Below are 25,510 nucleotides of genomic sequence, written 5' to 3'. Positions count from 1 at the left end.
CCAGTGGGAACTCATAGGAACGGAGTTCCTGCACTATTTTTGCAGGTGGTACTAAGTTCCCCCTGGACAAAGAACAGAAACTCTTCAGTAAACACTGCTGCTGCTGGTGGGAGGAGCTGGGCATAGTCTGGTTAGAGGGATAGTGAGATCCTCTTGAAATGGGCAGGAACACTTCCTACAATACACTAAATGCAAATATGTTAGCGGTCCTGCTGTGTGATCACCCCACACTGTGTGGAACATATGGTGCTTACATTGTAAGCACCATATGTGTGGCTTACTCTCCGGTTATTAAGCTTGCTTCAGCAGAAATATGTCTATTGCACCTTAAGTGGGTGAGACTCTGTGACAGAGAAGGAGTCTGGAATTGCTGTCAGACACACCTTGGAAAGGAAGTATAGGGGAGGAAGGAGGGTGTGAGGAACTGAAGCTAAGCTGGCTAAGCACCATGTGATTTAAAAACAAAGTATGGGCACCCTTGAGGGGGGTGGAAGTTTTGGTAAATTCCCATACTTTTTTTTGTAGGACCTGCCCTGCCCGCTCCATACCTTATGATCCTGCAATAGCAAGCAGGATAATGTTAGGGGTTCTACAGCTTGCTGGCTACCTTTATTTACATGGTCCAGTCCTGCTACTGAGTACAACTTGGTAACAAGGTTGTATGTCCCTTTTATTTATGCTAATTGTGATAATGTTTATTTATGTATCTATATCTCCATTTTCTGCCTCTGTTACCTTTTTAGTGCTTTGTCTTGTTATTTCCACAGATGTCACTGTTCTTTTTAAGTATTTAGTGCAGGACATTTTAATACAATTTCAATCTGTTTTTTTTTGGCTTTATGTTATAGTTGTTTTACTCTGTACTTTAACCCTGTTATTGTTTGTCCAATTACTCCTAGGAACTGCAGGGAGGAAGCTGAATTATTCTTTAGACAACATTGCTGTGCCAATGCCATTTTGGGGTTTCTCTGAATCCTGTGCCTTTTAAAGGGACATAAAACCCAATTTTTTTCTTTCATGATTCAGATAGAACATAGAAGTTTAAACAATTTTCCCATTTATTTCTGTTATCAAATTGTCTTCATTCTCTTGGTATCTTTATTTGAAATGCAAGAATGTAAGTTTAGATGCCGGCCCATTTTTGGTGAACAACCTGGGTTGTCCTTGCTGATTGGTGGATAAATTCATCCACCAATAAAAAAGTGCTGTCCAGAGTACTGAAACCAAAAAAAGCTTACCGGGTCGATCCGATATAAATCGTCGCCCGCAAAAGCCGGCGACGCCAATATTTGCGCGGATTTGGTATCACATATACGGCGTAACCTAGAAGTTACGCCCGTATATTTCTGCCGTCGCCCGCAGTTTTTTGGGCCATAGGCAGGTATACCAAACCCGCGCAGTTTGGTATCCAATATGCAGCGTAAGGACTTACGTGGCGAAAATGGAGAAAACTTACTCCATTTTCACCTCGCCACAAAAAGCAGCCGTAAGAAGCCTTACGCTGACTATTGGAGCCCCGTAACTCCCTAAACTAACTAGAAAATAAACCTAACACCTAACGCATGCGCAATGTCTATCTCCCTGTCAACCGCGATCTGCTAAAATAAACCTAACACCTAACGCATGCGCAATGTCTATCTCCCTGTCAACCGCGATCCCCCCCCCCCCCCCCGAAATCCCTAATAAAGTTATTACCCCCTAAACCGCCGCTCCTGGACCCCGCCGCCATCTACATAAACTAACCCCCTACTGTGAGCCTCTAAAACCGCCGCCATCTACCTTATCTATCCCCTAATCTGACCCCTTACACCGCCGCCACCTATATAAAAATTATTAACCCCTAATGTAAGCCCCTTACACCGCCGCCATCTCTATTAAAATGATTAACCCCTAATTTAATCTACCTACCCCGCCGCAAGCTATGTTATCTATATTAACCCTAAGTATATTATAGTTAATATAGGTATTACATTATATATATTAACTATATTAACTCTAATTATATTAGGGTTAATATAGTTACTATAGTATTTATATAAACTATATTAACTCTATCTAACCCTAACTAAATTTATATTAAATTAATCTAATTCATTTATAAACTAAAATATTCCTATTTAAATCTAAATACTTACCTATAAAATAAACCCTAAGATAGCTACAATATAATTAATAATTACATTGTAGCTATGTTAGGGTTAATATTTATTTTACAGGTAAATTGTTAATTATTTTAACTAGGTATAATAGATATTAAATAGTTATTAACTATTTAATATCTACCTAGTTAAAATAATTACCCAATTACCTGTAAAATAAATCCTAACCTAAGTTACAAATACACCTACACTATCAATAAATTTAATAAACTACAAACATCTATCTAAAAATACAATTAAATTAACTAAACTAAATTACAAAAAAAAAACAAACACTAAATTACAAAAAATAAAAAAAAGATTACAAGATATTTAAGCTAATTACACCTATTCTAAGCCCCCTAATAAAATAATAAACCCCCAAAATAAAAAAAATTCCCTGCCCTATTCTAAATTCAACAAATTTCAAAGCTCTTTACCTTACCAGCCCTTAAAAGGGCCTTTTGTGGGGCATGCCCCAAAGAATTCAGCTCTTTTGCATACAACAAATACAATACCCCCCCCCCATTACAACCCACCACCCACATACCCCTATTCTAAACCCACCCAAACCCCCCTTAAAAAAGCCTAACACTACCCCCCTGAAGATCTCCCTACCTTGTCTTCACCACACCGGGCCGAACTCCTGATCCGATCCGGGCGATGTCTTCCTCCAAGCGGCAAAGAAGAATTCTTCCTCCGGCGATGTCATCCTCCAAGCGGCAAAGAAGAATTCTTCCTCCGGCGACGTCTTCCTCCAAGCGGCAGCAAAGTCTTCATTCTTCCGGCGGCATCTTCAATCTTCTTTCTTCGCTCCGCCACCGCGGAGCATCCATCCCGGCCGACTGCTGAACTTGGAATGAGGTACCTTTAAATGACGTCATCCAAGATGGCGTCCGCCGAATTCCAATTGGCTGATAGGATTCTATCAGCCAATCGGAATTAAGTTAAAAAAATCTGATTGGCTGATTGAATCAGCCAATCAGATTCAAGTTCAATCCGATTGGCTGATCCAATCAGCCAATCAGATTGAGCTCGCATTCTATTGGCTGTTCCGATCAGCCAATAGAATGCAAGCTCAATCTGATTGGCTGAGGGAGCGAGCATCCATCCCGGCCGACTGCTGAACTTGGAATGAGGTACCTTTAAATGACGTCATCCAAGATGGCGTCCGCCGAATTCCGATTGGCTGATAGGATTCTATCAGCCAATCGGAATTAAGTTAAAAAAATCTGATTGGCTGATTGAATCAGCCAATCAGATTCAAGTTCAATCCGATTGGCTGATCCAATCAGCCAATCAGATTGAGCTCGCATTCTATTGGCTGTTCCGATCAGCCAATAGAATGCGAGCTCAATCTGATTGGCTGAGCGGAGCGAAGAAAGAAGATTGAAGATGCCGCCGGAAGAATGAAGACTTTGCTGCCGCTTGGAGGAAGACGTCGCCGGAGGAAGAATTCTTCTTTGCCGCTTGGAGGATGACATCGCCGGAGGAAGAATTCTTCTTTGCCGCTTGGAGGAAGACATCGCCCGGATCGGATCAGGAGTTCGGCCCGGTGTGGTGAAGACAAGGTAGGGAGATCTTCAGGGGGGTAGTGTTAGGCTTTTTTAAGGGGGGTTTGGGTGGGTTTAGAATAGGGGTATGTGGGTGGTGGGTTTTAATGGGGGGGGGGTATTGTATTTGTTGTATGCAAAAGAGCTGAATTCTTTGGGGCATGCCCCACAAAAGGCCCTTTTAAGGGCTGGTAAGGTAAAGAGCTTTGAAATTTGTTGAATTTAGAATAGGGCAGGGAATTTTTTTTATTTTGGGGGTTTATTATTTTATTAGGGGGCTTAGAATAGGTGTAATTAGCTTAAATATCTTGTAATCTTTTTTTTATTTTTTGTAATTTAGTGTTTGTTTTTTTTTGTAATTTAGTTTAGTTAATTTAATTGTATTTTTAGATAGATGTTTGTAGTTTATTAAATTTATTGATAGTGTAGGTGTATTTGTAACTTAGGTTAGGATTTATTTTACAGGTAATTGGGTAATTATTTTAACTAGGTAGATATTAAATAGTTAATAACTATTTAATATCTATTATACCTAGTTAAAATAATTAACAATTTACCTGTAAAATAAATATTAACCCTAACATAGCTACAATGTAATTATTAATTATATTGTAGCTATCTTAGGGTTTATTTTATAGGTAAGTATTTAGATTTAAATAGGAATATTTTAGTTTATAAATGAATTAGATTAATTTAATATAAATTTAGTTAGGGTTAGATAGAGTTAATATAGTTAATATAAATACTATAGTAACTATATTAACTATATTAACCCTAATATAATTAGGGTTAATATAGTTAATATATATAATGTAATACCTATATTAACTATAATATACTTAGGGTTAATATAGATAACATAGCTGGCGGCGGGGTAGGTAGATTAAATTAGGGGTTAATCATTTTAATAGAGATGGCGGCGGTGTAAGGGGCTTACATTAGGGGTTAATAATTTTAATATAGATGGCGGCGGTGTTAGGGGCTCACTTTAGGGGGTTATAGATATAATATAGCTGGCGGCGGGGTACGGGAGCGGCGGTTTAGGGGTTAATAGCTTTTTTATTGTTAGGCTAGTGAGGGGGGATAGCGGATAGAGGGTTAGACAGTGCGGGCTATGTTAGGGAGGCGTGTTAGACAGTGCGGGCTATGTTAGGGAGGCGTGTTAGACAGTGCGAGCTATGTTAGGGAGGCGTGTTAGACAGTGCGGGTGTTTTAAACTTTAGTCAGGTTTTATAGGCGCCGGCAGTTTCTAACGTGCCGCAAGTCACTGGCGACGCCAGAAATTTGAACTTACGCAGATTTCTGGACATCGCTGGTTTGTGAGACTTACGGCACGTTAGCATCTGACGGCGACCTATATGGGATGGCTCGAGTTGCGAGCTGAAACTGCGGGCGACGCCGGTTCCCTCGCTTGCGCCGCAAACTGCGATCGATATCGGATCGCGCCCTAGATGCCTTCTTTTTCAAATAATGATAACAAGAGAACGAAGAAAAATTGATAATAGGAGTAAATTAGAAAGTTGCTTAAAATTGCATGCTCTTTCTGAATTACAAAAGAAAAAATTTGGGTTCAGTGTCTTTTTAATATAACTGTGTTGGTTCTGCAAAACTGGGGAATGGATAATAAACTGATTTTTTATCTTTTAAACACTAAAAAAATGGAGTTGACCGTCCCTTTAAGGGTTAACTGCCACACACACCTTACTTAAAATCAAGAGTATTTAGGAGTCTTTTAATCTTCTGCATTCACATTAGCATTTACTAAGAAAAAGACAGCCCGGCTAATAAATGTTTACACTAGAGTTAAAAGGAATTTTCTGACTCACTGACTGAAGTGCCATCCATGAAAAGTATTTTCCCTACGAGTTTCTATGAATACCTTTCCTAGAGCAGCAGTAATGTGTTCTGTTTGTGCTAAGTATAATAATGAGCACTATATTATCGGTTAGATTAAGTGGTATTATGGTTTTATTGTTGCTGGTATTGATTTTTCTAAAACAGTAAAAAGCTCTGCTTGAAATGGTTCACATACTTCAGCTTTTCAAATCACCTTTTATCTCTGTGATTTGCCTGCTTGATTTTTATCAGCAAAACTTCTTGGCATGGTAAAACTCTTAATGGGGTTCCCCGTTGTTGCTCAAATTATTGTGTGAAGCTGGATTAACCAACAACTGTGCCGTAGGCATCTTCAGGATTCAGAATACAGTACCCGTTTGGCAATATGTAGAAACCAAAAACACTTACAATACTTATCTTGGCAAAGACAAAAATGCTACTTTTAAATATCATCTTAAAGAGGAAACTGTAAACACAGAGATTAATAACATTTTTAAAGGGCAACTGCAGTATTTTATTCTTCATATAAAAATAAATACATTTGAAAGTGTATGATTTAGCTTTTTATGAAAAATGCATATTAGTGTGCTGAATAAACGAAAGTTATCTTGTCTGTTTTTTAGAGTTTTTGTGACTCTTCACCAATAGATTTGTAGGAGTTGGCGTTATCAGCCAATGAGCAATAATAAAATTCAAACAACTAATAATACTGTAAAATCTCAGTTTAACATCTTTTACTTGATATTTTCCAGGTGACAAAAATTACGATGCAACTGTAGATCATTTTTACTGGGATATTACTTTAAATAGACATAATTTAACTTTACATCTATTATCAAATGTCTTTCCTTCCCATGATATTCTGTGTTGAAGAGATACCTATGTTGGCATCTGGGGCACTACATGGGAGGAAATCGTGCTGTCACAAATGGATAACATTCTTGCAAAACTGCTGCAATATAGTGCTCCAGAAATGGGCTGGCTCCTAAGCTTATGTCCCTGCTGTTCAACAAAAGATACCAAGAAAAATGTATATTAGAAGTAAATTAGAAAGTTGTTTAAAATAACGTGCTCTATCTGAATCATGAAAGAAACATTTTGGGTTTTATATACCTTTAAACATTTGTGATTCAGATAGATCATTACCAATGATTACCAAGCAGTCACTGTGTAAAATGTTCCATGGTCATTTTAAGTAGTCTGCAAGACTCTAACCTCCCTGAGGAATGTGGAAAAACTACAATTTCTCCAACATTGGTGTGTCCGGTCCACGGCGTCATCCTTACTTGTGGGATATTCTCTTCCCCAACAGGAAATGGCAAAGAGTCCCAGCAAAGCTGGTCACATGATCCCTCCTAGGCTCCGCCCACCCCAGTCATTCTCTTTGCCGTTGCACAGGCAACATCTCCACGGAGATGGTTAAGAGTTTTTTGGTGTTTAAATGTAGTTTTATTCTTCTATCAAGTGTTTGTTATTTTAAAATAGTGCTGGTATGTACTATTTACTCTGAAACAGAAAAGGATGAAGATTTCTGTTTGTAAGAGGAAGATGATTTTAGCAGACAGTAACTAAAATCGATTGCTGTTTCCACACAGGACTGTTGAGATGAAGTAACTTCAGTTGGGGGAAACAGTTAGCAGACTTTTCTGCTTAAGGTATGACTAGCCATATTTCTAACAAGACCATGTAATGCTGGAAGGCTGTCATTTCCCCTCATGGGGACCGGTAAGCCATTTTCTTAGTTAAACATAAAAGAATAAAGGGCTTCAAAAAGGGCTTAAAAACTGGTAGACATTTTTCTGGGCTAAAACGATTGCTTTACTAGGCATATTATGCAGATTCTAACTAATTATTGGTATTATAATCTTGGGGAACGTTTAGAAAAACGGCAGGCACTGTGTTGGACACCTTTTTCAGATGGGGGCCTTTCTAGTTATAGACAGAGCCTCATTTTCGCGCCATTAATGCGCAGTTGTTTTTGGAGAGCAAGGCATGCAGATGCATGTGTCAGGAGCTAAGAATCACTGAAAAAGCTTATAGAAGGCGTCATTTGGTATCGTATTCCCCTCTGGGCTTGGTTGGGTCTCAGCAAAGCATATAGCTGGGACTGTATAGGGGTTAAATGTAAAAACGGCTCCGGTTCCGTTAATTTAAGGGTTAAAGCTCTGAAATTTGGTGTGCAATACTTTTAATGCTTTAAGACACTGTGGTGAATTTTGAACAATTCCTTCATACTTTTTCACATATTCAGTAATAAAGTGTTTTCAGTTTGAAATTTAAAGTGACAGTAACGGTTTTATTTTAAAACGTTTTTTGTGCTTTGTTGACAAGTTTAAGCCTGTTTAACATGTCTGTACCATCAGATAAGCTATGTTCTATATGTATGAAAGCCAATGTGTCTCCCCATTTAAATTTATGTGATAATTGTGCCATAGTGTCCAAACAAAGTAAGGACAGTACTGCCACAGATAATGATATTGCCCAAGATGATTCCTCAAATGAGGGGAGTAAACATGATACTACATCATCCCCTACTGTGTCTACACCAGTTATGCCCACACAGGAGGCCCCTAGTACATCTAGTGCGTTAATACTTATTACCATGCAACAATTAACGGCTGTAATGGATAACTCCATAGCAAATCTTTTATCCAAAATGCCTACTTATCAGAGAAAGCGCGATTGCTCTGTTTTAAACACTGAAGAGCAAGAGGACGCTGATGATAACTGTTCTGACATACCCTCACACCAATCTCAAGGGGCCATGAGGGAGGTTTTGTCTGATGGAGAAATTTCAGATTCAGGAAAAATTTCTCATCAAGCTGAACCTGATGTTGTGACATTTAAATTTAAATTAGAACATCTCCGCGCACTGCTTAAGGAGGTGTTATCTACTCTGGATGATTGTGACAATTTGGTAATTCCAGAGAAATTATGTAAGATGGACAAGTTCCTAGAGGTTCCGGTGCCCCCCGACGCTTTTCCTATACCCAAGCGGGTGGCGGACATAGTAAATAAACAGTGGGAAAGGCCCGGCATACCTTTTGTTCCCCCCCCTATATTTAAGAAATTATTTCCTATAGTCGACCCCAGAAAGGACTTATGGCAGACAGTCCCCAAGGTCGAGGGGGCGGTTTCTACTCTAAACAAACGCACTACTATTCCTATCGAAGATAGTTGTGCTTTCAAAGATCCTATGGATAAGAAATTAGAGGGTTTGCTTAAAAAGATTTTTGTACAGCAAGGTTACCTTCTACAACCAATTTCATGCATTGTTCCTGTCACTACGGCAGCGTGTTTCTGGTTCGAGGAACTAGAAAAATCGCTCAGTAAAGAATCTTCGTATGAGGAGGTTATGGACAGAGTTCAAGCACTTAAATTGGCTAACTCTTTTGTTTTAGATGCCGCTTTGCAATTAGCTAGATTAGCGGCGAAAAATTCAGGGTTTGCTATCGTGGCGCGCAGAGCGCTTTGGCTAAAGTCTTGGTCAGCGGATGTGTCTTCCAAGACAAAATTGCTTAACATTCCTTTCAAAGGTAAAACATTATTTGGACCTAATTTGAAAGAGATTATTTCAGACATCACTGGGGGAAAGGGCCACGCCCTCCCACAGGATAGGTCTTTTAAGGCTAAAAATAAGCCTAATTTTCGTCCCTTTCGCAGAAACGGACCAGTCTCTAATTCTGTATCCTCTAAGCAAGAGGGTAATACTTCACAACCCAAACCAGCCTGGAAACCAATGCAAGGCTGGAACAAGGGTAAGCAGGCCAAGAAGCCTACCACTGCTACCAAAACAGCATGAAGGGATAGCCCCCGATCCGGGACCGGATCTAGTGGGGGGCAGACTTTCTCTCTTTGCTCAGGCTTGGGCAAGAGATGTTCAGGATCCTTGGGCGCTAGAAATAGTTTCTCAAGGTTATCTCCTGGAATTCAAGGAACTACCCCCAAGGGGAAGGTTCCACAGGTCTCAATTATCTTCAAACCAAATAAAGAGACAGGCATTCTTACATTGTGTAGAAGACCTGTTAAAGATGGGAGTGATACATCCAGTTCCAATAAGAGAACAAGGAATGGGATTTTATTCCAATCTGTTCATAGTTCCCAAAAAAGAGGGAACATTCAGACCAATTTTGGATCTAAAGATCCTAAACAAATTTCTCAGGGTACCATCGTTCAAAATGGAAACTATTCGAACGATCCTACCTACTATCCAGGAAAATCAATTTATGACTACCGTGGATTTAAAGGATGCGTACCTACATATTCCTATCCACAAGGAACATCATCAGTTCCTAATGTTCGCTTTTCTGGACAAGCATTACCAGTTTGTGGCACTTCCATTCGGATTAGCCACTGCTCCAAGGATTTTCACAAAGGTACTAGGGTCCCTTCTAGCGGTTCTAAGACCAAGGGGCATTGCAGTAGTACCTTACTTGGACGACATCCTGATTCAAGCGTCGTCCCTGTCAAAAGCAAAGGCTCATACGGACATCGTCCTAGCCTTTCTCAGATCTCACGGATGGAAGGTGAACAAAGAAAAAAGTTCTCTGGCCCTGTCAACAAGAGTTCCCTTCTTGGGAACAATAATAGATTCCTTAGAAATGAGGATTTTTCTGACAGAGGTCAGAAAATCAAAACTTCTAAGCTCTTGTCAAGTACTTCATTCTGTTCCTCGTCCTTCCATAGCGCAGTGCATGGAAGTAATAGGATTGATGGTTGCAACAATGGACATAGTTCCTTTTGCACGAATTCATCTAAGACCATTACAACTGTGCATGCTCAGACAGTGGAATGGGGATTATACAGACTTGTCTCCGACGATTCAAGTAGATCAAAAGACCAGAGATTCACTCCGTTGGTGGCTGACCCTGGACAATCTGTCACAGGGAATGAGCTTCCGCAGACCAGAGTGGGTCATTGTCACGACCAACGCCAGCCTAGTGGGCTGGGGCGCGGTCTGGGAATCCCTGAAAGCTCAGGGTCTATGGTCTCGGGAAGAGTCTCTTCTCCCGATAAACATTCTGGAACTGAGAGCGATATTCAATGCTCTCAGAGCTTGGCCTCAACTAGCAAAGGCCAAATTCATAAGGTTTCAGTCAGACAACATGACGACCGTTGCATATATCAATCATCAGGGGGGAACAAGGAGTTCCCTGGCGATGAAAGAAGTGACCAAGATAATTCAATGGGCGGAGGATCACTCCTGCCACTTGTCTGCGATCCACATCCCAGGAGTGGAAAATTGGGAAGCGGATTTTCTGAGTCGTCAGACATTCCATCCGGGGGAGTGGGAACTCCATCCGGAAATCTTTGCCCAAATAACTCAATTATGGGGCATTCCAGACATGGATATGATGGCGTCTCGTCAGAACTTCAAGGTTCCTTGCTACGGGTCCAGATCCAGGGATCCGAAGGCGACTCTAGTAGATGCACTAGTAGCACCTTGGACCTTCAACCTAGCTTATGTATTCCCACCGTTTCCTCTCATCCCCAGGCTGGTAGCCAGGATCAATCAGGAGAGGGCCTCGGTGATCTTGATAGCTCCTGCGTGGCCACGCAGGACTTGGTATGCAGACCTGGTGAATATGTCATCGGCTCCACCATGGAAGCTACCTTTGAGACAGGACCTTCTTGTTCAGGGTCCATTCGAACATCCGAATCTGGTTTCCCTCCAACTGACGGCTTGGAGATTGAATGCTTGATGTTCAAGCATTTGTTCAGGCTCTGGTTAGGATCAAGCCTGTTTACAGACCTTTGACTCCTCCCTGGAGTCTAAATCTAGTTCTTTCAGTTCTTCAAGGGGTTCCGTTTGAACCCTTACATTCCGTAGATATTAAGTTATTATCTTGGAAAGTTTTGTTTTTGGTTGCAATTTCTTCTGCTAGAAGAGTTTCAGAGTTATCTGCTCTGCAGTGTTCTCCGCCCTATCTGGTGTTCCATGCAGATAAGGTGGTTTTGCGTACTAAGCCTGGTTTTCTTCCGAAAGTTGTTTCCAACAAAAATATTAACCAGGAGATAGTTGTACCTTCTTTGTGTCCGAATCCAGTTTCAAAGAAGGAACGTTTGTTAGACAATTTGGACGTAGTCCGTGCTCTAAAATTCTATTTAGAGGCTACTAAAGATTTCAGACAAACATCTTCCTTGTTTGTTGTTTATTCTGGTAAAAGGAGAGGTCAAAAAGCGACTTCTACCTCTCTTTCCTTTTGGCTTAAAAGCATTATCCGATTGGCTTATGAGACTGCCGGACGGCAGCCTCCTGAAAGAATCACAGCTCACTCCACTAGGGCTGTGGCTTCCACATGGGCCTTCAAGAACGAGGCTTCTGTTGACCAGATATGTAAGGCAGCGACTTGGTCTTCACTGCACACTTTTGCCAAATTTTACAAATTTGATACTTTTGCTTCTTCGGAGGCTATTTTTGGGAGAAAGGTTTTGCAAGCCGTGGTGCCTTCCATTTAGGTGACCTGATTTGCTCCCTCCCTTCATCCGTGTCCTAAAGCTTTGGTATTGGTTCCCACAAGTAAGGATGACGCCGTGGACCGGACACACCAATGTTGGAGAAAACAGAATTTATGCTTACCTGATAAATTACTTTCTCCAACGGTGTGTCCGGTCCACGGCCCGCCCTGGTTTTTTAATCAGGTCTGATGAATTATTTTCTCTAACTACAGTCACCACGGTATCATATGGTTTCTCCTATATATATTTCCTCCTGTCCGTCGGTCGAATGACTGGGGTGGGCGGAGCCTAGGAGGGATCATGTGACCAGCTTTGCTGGGACTCTTTGCCATTTCCTGTTGGGGAAGAGAATATCCCACAAGTAAGGATGACGCCGTGGACCGGACACACCGTTGGAGAAAGTAATTTATCAGGTAAGCATAAATTCTGTTTTTCATAACAAATACCAAAAGTGCATTTTTTACAGTGACTTACATTATGAGTGTAATAACCCTTTAACTCCTTTAAGTCAATGTCTACCAATGAATTATATTAATTAAAGGGACAGTAAAGTCATAATTAGACATTCATGATTAAGACAGAACATATCATTTTAAACAACTTTTCAATTTACTTCTATTATTTGATTTGCTTCCTTCTCTTGTTATCCTTTGCTGAAAGGTTTATCTAGGTAAGCTCAGGAGCAGCAAATAGGTTCTAGCTGCTGATTGGTAGCGGCATAGACATACCTATTGTCATTGGCTCACTCATGTGTTTAGTTAGAAACCAGTAATGCAGCCTGCTCTTTCAACAAATGATGCCAAGAGAATGAAACAAATTTGACAATAGAAGTCAATTGGAAAGTTGTTTAAAATTGTATGTTCTACCTAAATCATGAAAGAACAATTTTTGGTTTCATGTCCCTTTTAAAGAGTTAAAGTAAACTGTTTTCCCATGAAACATACTCATAGAATAACTGAGAAGTAAACACATCCTCATCCACTGTTCTCTCCCTTTAAATAAAAACTAAATGTTCTTCAACAAGTTAATTTCCTCATGACAGTGACCCATCAGGATAGCCATGGAAAAGGGTCATTTATGAAAAGCTTTACTACAATGCCACAAGCAAACCCATTGGCACGTCTCTCTTTACTTACTGGGTTTAGGCATCATGTGCATGTATGTCATTAGTGCATATCACCACCTAGTGGTCTGGTTTCTAAGTACATGTAGCTATTTATTTCCAGCCATAATACAAATAAATCTATGGACCATGGGTTTTTTAAGAGCATAGCACAAATATCCCTCTTATACAGCAGTGATGGGTTTTATCTCATTTCATTAAAAAAAATAGTACATGACATTTCAAGTTGCTTCTGTAAAATGAATATACAGTCAATACCAAATCACTGGAATATAGCAGGGTTTGTGCAGCAGGTTAAAAGCTTCCTACTGTTACTGTAACTGGTGCTCTCTGATATGTAACTATTTTAGCCTACCAGGTATTTTCCATGTATTTATTTGTCTATTGGTTTTGGCTGTTTAGCAAGAAATTCCAAACTGCAAGAAGCACCTACTGTTATATTAAACTTGGAGTGTTGGTCATAATTTTGATATTGTTTCTGATATATTCCTACAAGAATGTGATACAGAGACATTATCTATAGGAACCCACAATGCTGGTAATTTGTATGCAAATTATTATTTATACAAATTCAGTATTTATTGTGTACATTTAAGTGTTTAACAAAAACAATAAAGTGTGTTAAAGGAATATTATAATTTATTGGAGTACAGTTTTTTATATTATAGTGCAAATTCTCAAAAACAATTTTTCCATTCAAAACAAAAAGACAGAATGCAGAGATTCCCTGCATTTGCTAAATGCAGAAATAAAAAAGGTTTTCATAACCATAAGAACCATAAGAACCCCAAAAGCTAGATATCGGTGACAGTGTTTAAAGTATTATAGGCTAGGATACAACACTATGCACAGCACATTTGTAAAACAGTGATAGAGTCATTTATTGATATACATTAAAAGTCCACACATCAATTGTGCATAAGACAAACTCACGAATTGCTGACAGACATCATTACTTTTGTCTGTGTCTGTCAGCAATTCGTGAGTTTGTCTTATGCACAATTGATGTATCTAATTATGTATCTAATTAATTTCATTTTGCCACCGTTAATTTTTGAATAGTTACATCAGCTAATTTATTTGGCATACAATACCTTTAACTTTTAAAATATCTGTACATTTTACCTGGCACCTGGGGCGAGATTACATATATGGTGCAGGCTTCAGCGCAAGCACTGCAACCCGCGCCTCCCGTAATTTTACCTTGCACATCGAGGTATCCAATAAACCCCGCCGGCAGTTCATATAGTGCCGTAAGTCGGATAAACTAGCAATGTCCAGAAACGAGCGTAAATACAAATTTCGGGAGTCGCTAGTGACTTACGGCACTTTAGAAACTGCCGGCACCTAAGAAAAGTTAAAAAAAAACACGAATCTCCGTAAAAGTCTAACACGCCTCCCAAAAATAAGCCCGACACGTAAAACCTCTACATCCACAATCCCCCCCTCTCACAAATAATAATAAATGTATTAACCCCTAAACCAACAACCCCCCACAACGCAATATGCCTAATTAAACTATTAAGCCCTATATCGCCATCAAACCCACACAGCAAGTAATAACTAAATTATTAACCCCTAAATCCGCCAAAATCGCAAACTACCTATGAAACTACTAACCCCTAATCCGCTATTAACCCACAACGTAAACTACTTATTAAAGTATTAACCCCTAAACCGCCAAAGCCCACAACGCAAATAAATAAATTACTAAGCCCCCTAACCTAACACCCCCTAACCTAACACCCCGGCGGTTTAGGGGTTAATATTTTGATAGGTTTATTGCTTTGGCAGTTTAGGGGTTAATACATTAATAGGTAGTTTTATATAGGTAGTTTGCGATGTTGGGGTTGGCGGATTTAGGGGTTAATAATTTAGTTATTACTTGTGGTGTGGGTTTGATGGCGGATATAGGGGTTAATACACTTTATTGTTTATTGCGGTGGGGGTTTGCGGTTGACAGGTATAGATATTGCGCATGCGTTAGGTGTTAGTTTATTTTTGCAGGCATTTTCTGGAGTTACGGTGCTCTGATACTCAGCGCAAGGCTTGCTGTGGCTGCCTTGTGTGGTGAGGTGAAAATGGAGTAAGATTTCTCCATTTTCGCCACGTAAGTCCTTGCGCTGAATATTGGATACTGATTTGCGATGCGGTCCCATGTTAGCTTATGGGAGTAAAAATTGCGGGCGACAGGTGAAATATACGTGCTGCATTTATATGCGGCGCTGTATATAGGATACCAAAACAGCGCAAAAAACGGCGTTGCTGGCAAAAGCATATGTAATGGGGCCCCTGGTCCTATAATATTTAGCTACAGGATTTCATCTACCACCTTTCTCACTGGCACACATTAACGGCTAGCTACGTTCTGTTATATACTTTAGCTGAATCTGTATGAGGAGATTTTTATAGGAAGGAAGATAAACCTATGGAATTCCCAGACTGGGAAATTTCGTCTTACAATATCCGTTCCCCAGCAGCTGTAAACTCATTATGCATCATGCAGCCATGGCTGGATATTGCAGCAATTATTAAACACATATTACGTGGGAAACAGAAGAACTTCCTCTGGTTATGCTTATGGAGTATTAAGGAGATTAGGATATAGTGGAAATGCCATGCGACCTTGATTTTTACAGGTGGCAGCTGTGCTCCATATAATATGCTTTTGCTTTAATACAATATGTGTGCAGTGTTTTACTATTGACAACCTCCAGTTGTGATATGATGACTGCTGGTGGTTTAAGGGGCATGAAAGTATGAAAAAATTGTACTATTTGTTGCATGTAAGAATTTGTTTAAACCCTGCAAAGGGATTAATTACAGGGGCGTAACTATAGGGTCATAGAGGTCTCAATTGCCCCCTGCAGTCAGTAGTGGCATTGCTACAGGGGGTGAAATACAACGCTCACAGTGTATGCAAAGTGGTTAGATTTGCCTCTACAAATATGGTGGCAGGTTTGCAAGATGGCCGCAAAAGTGTTGCTATACAGAAAAACCTGCCACCAAAGTGTATATCCTCTGCTGCAGACTAACCAAGGTGGAAGAATGACTCACAGAGATTGCAGCCAGAAAGGTGGTCCCGCCACAGCCTTTGTATTGGGGCCCAGTGAGATCTAGTTATGCCTCTGGGAATAAACATATAGTTAAAGGGTCGTGAAATACAATTTTTTTTTTTCTTGATTCATATAGCGCATCCATTTTAAACAACCTTCCAATTACTTATATTATCAATTTTGCTTCATTCTCTTGATATCTTTTGTTGAAGGAGCAACACTGCTCTACTGGGAGCAAGCAGAACACATTGAGTGAGCCAATGACAAGAGGCATATATGTGCAGCCTACCTAGATATGCTTTTCAACAAAAGATAACAAGGGAACAAAGCAAATTATATAATATAAAAAAATTGGAAAGTTGTTTAAAATGGCACTGTCTATTTAAATGATGAACGTTTGATTTGCACAATTCTGTTGGCAGCATTCTATATAATGGATTCTCTATGCAACTAGCAGGTAGATTTTTATTTCCCAGTATAGATGTCTGGTTAGGACACTGTTTATTTCCTGTGCTGATCAAGGTATTGGATGTATTTTTCAATATGTGGAACATTTTAGTTTGTTTGTTATAATGAAAAGAATAATTAATAAAAACACATTTATAAATATAAAAGAAAAGAATAATAATAAGACACATAATTATTTTAAAATGTTACTCCTAACCAGAGTGATTGACTTATGTAACCTACTCATATTATTATTATTATTACTTTTGGACTATTATAGCCCTTTCAATATAAATGCCAGATGTACTATTAGAGTATTGTCCTCTTCCATGCAAAAGATTAAAGGGACAGTCTAGTCAAAATAAAACATTGATGATTCAGATAGGGCATGCAATTTTAAACAACTTTCCAATTTAATTTTATCATCAAATTTGCTTTGTTCTGTTAGTCGTCTTTGTTGAAAGTTAAACCTAGGTAGGCTCATATGCTAATGGTCTAAGCTCCTTGAAGGCCACCTTTTCACAGTTACACAGCGCTAGTTCATGGGTGCCATATAGATAACACTGTGCTTACTCCTGTGGAGTTATTTATGAGTCAGCACTTATTGGCTAAAATGCAAGTCTGTCAAAAGAACTGAGATAAGGGGGCAATCTGCAGAGACTTAGATACAAGGTATTCACAGAGGTAAAAAGTATATTAATATAACCGTGTTGGTTGTGCAAAACTGGGGAATGTGCAATAAAGGGATTATCTATCTTTTTTAAACAATACAAATCTAGAGTGGACTGTCCCTTTAAGTTTTGTCTATGCGCATTCAATCTAAGCTTATAATATTTGTCTCATAAAACATATATTTTGGAAAACTCAACATGCTCTTTCTTCCGCTCTAGATATCTACGAACCATGTACCTGGGCATTCAGAGCCAGAGGCAAAAGGAACACCAACGGCGTTTTTATTGGGCTATGATGTACGAATATGCAGATGTCAACATGCTGCGCCTCTTGGAGACTTTCCTAGAGAGCGCTCCACAACTGGTGCTACAACTCTGCATAATGATCCAAAAGAATCGTGCAGAGACCCTACCATGTAAGTGCTTTTTTGTGTACGGAATTGAACAGATATGGGAGGGGGGGGGTTGGATGTTTCAGGATATTGGAATTAGTCAGAAGATATGCGATGCAAGACTAAGTTACTGCAATTAAATGAATGCATCTTGCATCTCAAGTGATAGTGCATGTGATTGTTATTTACATGCACTAGCAATGATTGACCCTTATCCAAGTCTATTAAACTTCATGCGCAAAGTGTCTCACGCGGCTTTTTGCAGGGTTTTCAAATTCAAAGTCATTCCAAGCCATTTTAAATATAAGTGATGTATTGATTGTATTAATCACTTGCTTTACAAAACCATTAGTATAGAATGAACCCTCATGTTACCTTTGATTGGGTATAATTCCACAGACATTACAATTCATCAAAAAATACATTTTACAGCACTTTTTCAAAAGATTTTTTGCCCTTTTCAAATTCTGCCTTGACACATTCTGACCTTTTTTTTAACTGGCATATCCACAGGGTTTTTTTTTCTCAGTGTTAATGTTTGGTACATATTCAGTTTATATTTTAATTAACACAATCATTTTTTGGCTGAATAAAAATGTAAAAATGTTGCTCACTTTTAAACTATAAAACTCAACTTAATTACAATTATCAGGATGTTCATTATGATTGCAAATATCATGTTATAAAATTACTCATAATCATTAAATCATTAGCGCTGCAGAATCTGTTGGTGCTCTATAAATAACTGATAATAATAATCATTAAATGAATTAGGCAAAAATCATCAATATCAGATTAAAAGGACATAAAAGTGTAAAGAATATGTTAATATTGCACTATTAATTTCATATATCACTGGGGATGATTCCAATCTATTGGCCCTTTTGTTTTTGTCGGGCACTTTTTGTTTCAACGCAATCACAATGATGGATTTCTGGCTGTTTCTCAGAGCTGTGAACACATTTTCGGCTCACATGGAATAAGCCCTATTTTTATATGGAGATTAAAAGTTCTCTGAGATTACAATCGATTTTCTCTATACTTTCCAACAGGTTTTCAAAACCATTTTATACTTATCAAATCCAACACCTGAAGGCACTTGATATAGTCCCAAATTGGCCTTTTTGACATCTTTGCAAGTATGCCAAGACAATTTGGAATAAATATAATATGTTCCACATGTGCAAAACAGATTACATTTTAGAGGTGTATTTGTATATATGGTCTAGATTTACTAAAGCTCTGTTCATTGCTATTGTATAGCCCATCTGCAGTGGGCAGGACACAAATTTACATATGCATATCCCACACAGCTAAGGGGATCTTCAGGAAAACTGAGAAAACAGAATTCAGGACTACAACACCTTGAAATGTTGTGAAGCAATTACAATCTTTAAATGTTTCAAATTTATACTCAGATTTTTGTGATTGTCAGTTTCAGTAGAAATATCTTCATAAACTGGCTTTCAAATGGGATTGCATCTTCGTGAGCTGGCTTTGGGATCACGCCTTTGTGAGTGGAATTTCAAAAGGAACCACACCTTTGTGACCAGACTTATAAATGGGATTGGGCCTTCATGAATGGGATTTCAAATAGGATTGCGCCTTTATGAATGGGATTTCAAATGGGATCGCAACTTTATGACCAGGATTACAAAAGAAACCACACATTCATGACCAGGCCATCAAATGGGATTGTGCCTTTCTGCAAAGACAAAACCCGTTAGCGAGTTTTCCAGTTTTTGCGGCTGAATTAATGAAATCACAGTCAAAAAGGTGCATTTTGTTCGAAAGCCTGGTCACAAAGGTTTGGTTCCTTTCGAAATCCTGGTTGTCAAGATGCAATCCCATTTGAAAGGCCAACCTTTTTGCAGCTATATTATTGCAATGTTTACAGTGTAAGAACTATTAAATCCAGTTGAGATAAATTGTGTACACTTCCTTCTAATAGAAACGTGTAGTGTTCTTTTTGATTTCAGATCTATATCTTGCCAAAACCAGAAAATTATGCTTTCTCAATCAAATAATTGGAAATATTGAAAACAAATGCTATTAAAATATTAAAAGTATCAATATAATCATTGAGCAATCAATGCCCAGTATACCCATCATGCCTTTATACAGATTCATATTGTTTACCAGTTATCAGGATGGATTTGGATTACAACCAGTTAATCTCACACATGTAAATCATGATTACCCTCACACACTGTACAAAGGTGGCTAATAAAACTACACTGTAATGCAACCTTAAGAGGTGTGAAAGGGCCATTACAGTTTTGATCCCAATAACAAGTACTTAACAACTGAAAACATGTTCTTGTTTGTTGTTGTGGACATTTAGCAGAAGAATCCATTTTGGATTGTAATCACCTGAAAAATACACTTCCTATATCAGCCCCAACCGAAACCAAGTTATCAAGAGCCAATATCAGAACTATTGGAATCGACTCCTTTGTGTTCAACCCCTGCAAAGTGGTAAACCACTGTTAAAGTCAGCTCCATAGCAGCAATGGCCTACTATAACCAGCTTAGCACATCTGGAGAGGGAATGACAAGAGTAAAATGTGTGTAACCACCAACCAGCAGCTAACTCTCAGTGTTCTATTGCTGTACCTGAGTCTACCTAGGTATGCTTTTAATCAAAGGATACCAAATGAATGAAGTAAATTTGATCAAATTAAATTGAAAAGTCTCCTAAAATAGCATGTTCTATCAGAAACCTTAAATTTGACTTTCATGTCCTTTTAATTAGCCATCATGTCTGAGAAAATCCAAGTAAAAATGTACTTGAAAATGCATATTTTATATTCAACAAGATGTACCTGCTTTACTAATTCAACTCATTTTATAGGGACATGAAACCCAAAATGTTTCCAATTTTCTTCTATTATCAAAATTGCTTAGCTCTCATGAAATTCTTTGTTGAAGAAATACCTAGGTAGGTAGCCTGCTTATGTCTGGGACACTAAATGCTGGAAAATGCTGCCATCTAGTGCTCTTGCAGATGTATAACATTCTTGCAAATATAGTGCTGCAGATACGTGCACACTCCTGAGCTTTATTTCCTACTTTTAAACAAGGGATACCAAGAGAATGAAGCAAGTTTTATAATAGAAGTCAATTGGAAAGTTGTTTCATGTCTCTTTAACAGTTCAAATCTTTAATTCTTTCTCTAAAGGTGGGATATTTTAGAGCAAGCATATAAAATAAGACAAACTTAGCTGCCATACAATATTTTCCCATAGCATTTCTAATTAATTGGATTGAGGAAGCACCCTTCTTTTACTTGGAAATTTCAGGTTATCCCTATTTAAAGTGATAGTAAATTTCAGACTTTAAGAAAGGTGCAATAAAAAATATATTAGTGCACAAGGAAAACCATAGTTATTTTATAATAAAATATATTTATAATGGTATCTTCTGTTCCTCTGTCCCCCTACATTTTCCTCTTTTGACTGGGCTGTAACAGAGAGCAGTCACACCCACTCTCTACATAGGCTTCCTAAGGGCTTTCAAAGGACTGGACTTCAAGAGTGTCACACGACACACACACTAATTGGGTGTTCATTGGAATTGTCATTTTAAAAAAAAGAGTTTATCTCAGTGGGACGGCATAACATTGTTATAAGGAAAATATTACATATATGGCATTTGATTAGCTAAAGTTTACCATCACTTTAAATAAATAAAGAAAACTATAAATGGAATAAATACTGCTAAGCATTTTACAGCTCACCCACACACTTTTTGACTCTAATGCTCTGTTCTCTAGGATTATGACATATTAATGTGCAGTATAGTGATGACAGGTGTATGCTTCTGTATATAGCTGTTGCACTCATCATCAACCTAGAATGTCAGCTTCTGTAAGACTGAATTGTAACAAAACTGCAGAGCATGGCAATATTACCAAACATCCTGCTATATATGTACAAACAGCAGTTAATGTAACAATTATAGCTGCAGGAAGCTGTACCCGTGTAGTGCATCTTATCTTAAAAGCAATTTTACTAATCACCAACAGAACTTATCTACCAGTTTAAATGCAAGATTGCATATTTATGAGAAGTGTTCATTTTTTGGATTTATGTGATGTTTAGATATTTAAACCATCTTTCAGGTTAAAATTTAAATCTTCTGAAATTTATAAAATCACTGCCCACACTGACCTATTTTTTCTAAAGCTGGAGCCATGTTAAGCAGTGTTACTCTGCCAAAGCTTCATTGCTCTAGAGAGAGATAAACAATAAAATAAAAATAAAAGGGACATTGAATTCATAATTTTTGTTTTATATTAAAGCTGATAAAATTGATAGTGAAACTGACACTATCAGCCCCATTTATAAAGATGTGAGTGGACTGTTGTATTATAATAATAATAATAATAATAATAATAATAGGATTACACTAAAAGGAGAAAGGAGGACAAGAATCTGTTAGTAGATATAATCCCCCCCCCCCCCCGCACTTTCGTACCATTGCCAGGGCTTGTCAGACATCCTAAACAAATGTCTAAATACCGCTGCTTCTTAAATTGTAGTTGCAAGCTACATCTGGATCTTGATAAATAGAGCACCCATATGCATGTTTGTATGCAACTAATCCAAAGGTATTCATTGCTGACTGTGCTTTCAGTTCTAGTCTTGCAAGAATGCTTTTTACGTTATACATTGTGTAAACTCTGCTGCCATCTAGTGTTCAAAAGTGTTTAAGACTGTATAAAGCACATTAGAGTAAAAATTACATTTTCATGATTCAGATAGAACACTGGTTTTCAAATCTGTCCTCAGACCTCCCTAGCAGGCCAGACCGTGGGGATCTCTGAACAGGAGCACAGGTGAAATAATCAGCTGATTAGTAAACATGGTTATTTTACCTTCTCTAGCCCAAGGTAATCCTGAAAATCTGGCCCGTTGGGGAGGCCTGAGGACAGGTTTGAAAACCAGTCAGCATACTATTTTAAGAGACTTTCCAATTTACTTTCATTATGAAATTGTGTGTGTTCCTTTTATATGCACACTTTCTGAGACACCAGCTAGTACTGAGTATGTGTAAGAGCTCACAGTGTATACATAAGTCTGTGATTGGCTCATGACTGTCACATGACATAAGGAGGCTAGCAAACAGAATTAAATTACAAAATGTGTCAGATAAAAAATCTACTGTTCATTCAAAATTGATCTATCACATTGTTTTTTTTCTTATGACCTTGTTCAATATGCAGTTCTATTGTATTTAATGACCCTTTAAGAGTATTCTTTCAAAACTGTCACCATATAGAGCTACAGACATGTGCACACTCCCTACCTAGGTATGCTTTTCAAAAAAGATTATGGCAAATTAAAAAAATTGGTATACTATATCTGAATCATGTAATGAAAAAATTGAGGCTTGATGTCTCTCTCACATCTGTCGCTAACTGGCCACAGCACAGGAGATAATAAAGAAAGAACCAAGAGGCTTTTAAGGGATATGTCTCTTGCATTTACTCACATCATGCAAGGAGGATATTAGACACTATAAATTAATTAACTCCTCGGGATATAAAATCAACACCACCAAGTCAAAACCATGTAAGGTTCATAAAGGAAAACAAATCTGCAATATAAACATATTTTCTTTAAAAGGTAACATTTGATCTAAAAAATAATTATCTCAGCTTACCCTTATATCTGCTAGAAGTAAACCTTAAATCAAGTTTTAGCGCAAATTGAGGAAGACTTTCATAAATAGGAATAACTCCTTATATTATCATATAATACAGATATTTCAATAAAATGTATAATCGTCTCCAAACCTGCATCTACTGAAAATGCATCAGGTTACCCTATATTACTAATATGTTTAGCTTATGCCCTAGAGCATGAAAGGCCAACTGGTAAACTGAGGGCCACATGTGGCCCCTGGGGGAAAGCAGAACTAAATTATGTGTCCATAATTTTTGTGGCCCTGGGAAAACTTAAAATGTTAGCTCTGGAGACTTCTGGTGGGTGGGCAAACAAGGCAGGAAAACGGTATTTGTCAACCTTACATAAGTCTGGCCGTTTACTGCTGGACATTTTTAGGAAATATATTATTATTGGTGTCTTAAGACATAAATTTATATAGGGCCCTTAAAACTTCTAAATATTGATCTGCAGCCTGCATGTGCTAGGAAGTTGTCCATCACTGCCGTAGTCCATGAGATACCTCCAAAGATCATGTCCAATTCATTTTTTTACTGTTCACTGTTTTTACCAACACATGGTCATCCTAATGTTATTACAAGACCAGAGACTCATACTTTGCATATCTTTCTTTTACTACTCATATGCAGCATTTAAAATTAATGATACAGAAGTAAATGAATCCAACATTAAAAATATAAGGATAACACAGAGTTAACATAAGTAACTAATAAAATGGATACTTTGGAAAACACAGAAAAAATAAAAATGGACCAATAAGATGAGTCATAGCTTCCATAAACTGTCCAATACGTTCCCCAACTTCCTCTTTCTTTTGCTGCTCGCAGCAGGATAAGTCATTTTTATTGCGCTTATATATTTTTTATGTTAATATATTTTACGTCTTTTTTCCCTTTTTTGTCATTAATTTGGAATTACTACCTTTATTCACTACTTCCAGTTTATTTATTTCAGTTTTTCTATTATTTTTATTATTTTATTCATAATAAATCCCCCCTTTTTATTTTTTGGTTGTTATTATGTTTTTCTTGTTTATGGTATCTATCGCAACACTACCCATCTGTCTCTGTGTGTAATTTAGTATTTTTAATCTTCTCCACCTCCCTTTCCCTTTTACTTTCCTTCTAGCAGTTGGCTCAGTCTCGAGCGGCCGCTCGCCACCTTGTGACGTCACATTCTTCTCTCTCTTCTTCCCGCCTCCTTTTCCCACCCTCTGACGTCAAAAAATTTTATTCTTCACATAACGGCTGGTTACTCCTCTTCTCCGTGTCTAGTGACCGGATACTTTTAGTATACTTTGTTTCCTCATAACCCCTGTTATATTTGTGTTATATAACCACTAGGTGGAGGCAAAACTATATATTATCTATTTGCTTGTAGACTTTTTTTATAAAAAGAAACGGTCTGAAGGAAAATTCATTTGTATTTTAACTGTTGTTTATTTAAGATATTTATTGTAACTGAAGTTCTTATCTGTTTTTCTTTCATTTTATTTATTTTTTCATAAATATGTCTCAAGCTACTGAGTCAAATAAACCCTTAACTGCACAGCCTGTGCAAATGATGATTGATAATTCTATGGGCAAAATGATGTCTCACATGTCAAATCTCCTATCTCAACAGCCTAATCCAAAAACTGTTTTTAAAAGGAAAAGGCCTTGTTCTGTTTCTGTTTTGGCTAGTAAAAAATTACTTTCAAAGTCTCGTCAGACTCTTGCTGACACTTCAATTCCTGGCGGTAAAGGAAGAAAAACATCCGCAAAACCTCCCCCTAATCCCAAGGGGTTACATATGGGATCAAAAAAATACTGAGACTTTAACTATGAAAAAACCTAAGAAAGTAGTATTATCATCTAATGCTGATTCTTCTACTGAAGAACTATCTAATTCTGATTTTGAGGATTTATCTGATCATTTGTCTCCAGACTCAGATTCCCCTAAACCTAAAAAAATAAAGAAATCTCTTAAAAAATCAAAATCTTCTAAAAAAAGAGAATTCTAAATTTTTTGACTGCCTTGGTAATCCCAGATTTTGGACAGATGATTTACATCACCCCAAATCTTCTGAGTGGTGCCCCTCTTTAGATGTAGCTTTTATTAATTTCCAATTAAAAATCCTCGCAAAAAAGATGCCCGTAACAAAAT

General features: G+C 38.0%; 1 protein-coding gene across 1 annotated transcript in view; it reads left to right on the top strand.

Moving 5' to 3' along the window:
* Positions 1–25,510, top strand: part of XKR6 (XK related 6) — a 438,476-nt gene that overhangs the window by 394,262 nt on the left and 18,704 nt on the right. The window contains exon 2 of the mRNA XM_053709539.1: positions 17,503–17,699. Within this exon, the coding sequence (XP_053565514.1) occupies positions 17,503–17,699 (197 nt within the window). The remainder of the gene's footprint in view (positions 1–17,502; positions 17,700–25,510) is intronic.

This window comes from Bombina bombina, chromosome 4 (genome assembly GCF_027579735.1).
Source record: "Bombina bombina isolate aBomBom1 chromosome 4, aBomBom1.pri, whole genome shotgun sequence".
NCBI lineage: Eukaryota > Metazoa > Chordata > Amphibia > Anura > Bombinatoridae > Bombina > Bombina bombina.
This window is presented reverse-complemented; position numbering and strand designations above follow the sequence as displayed.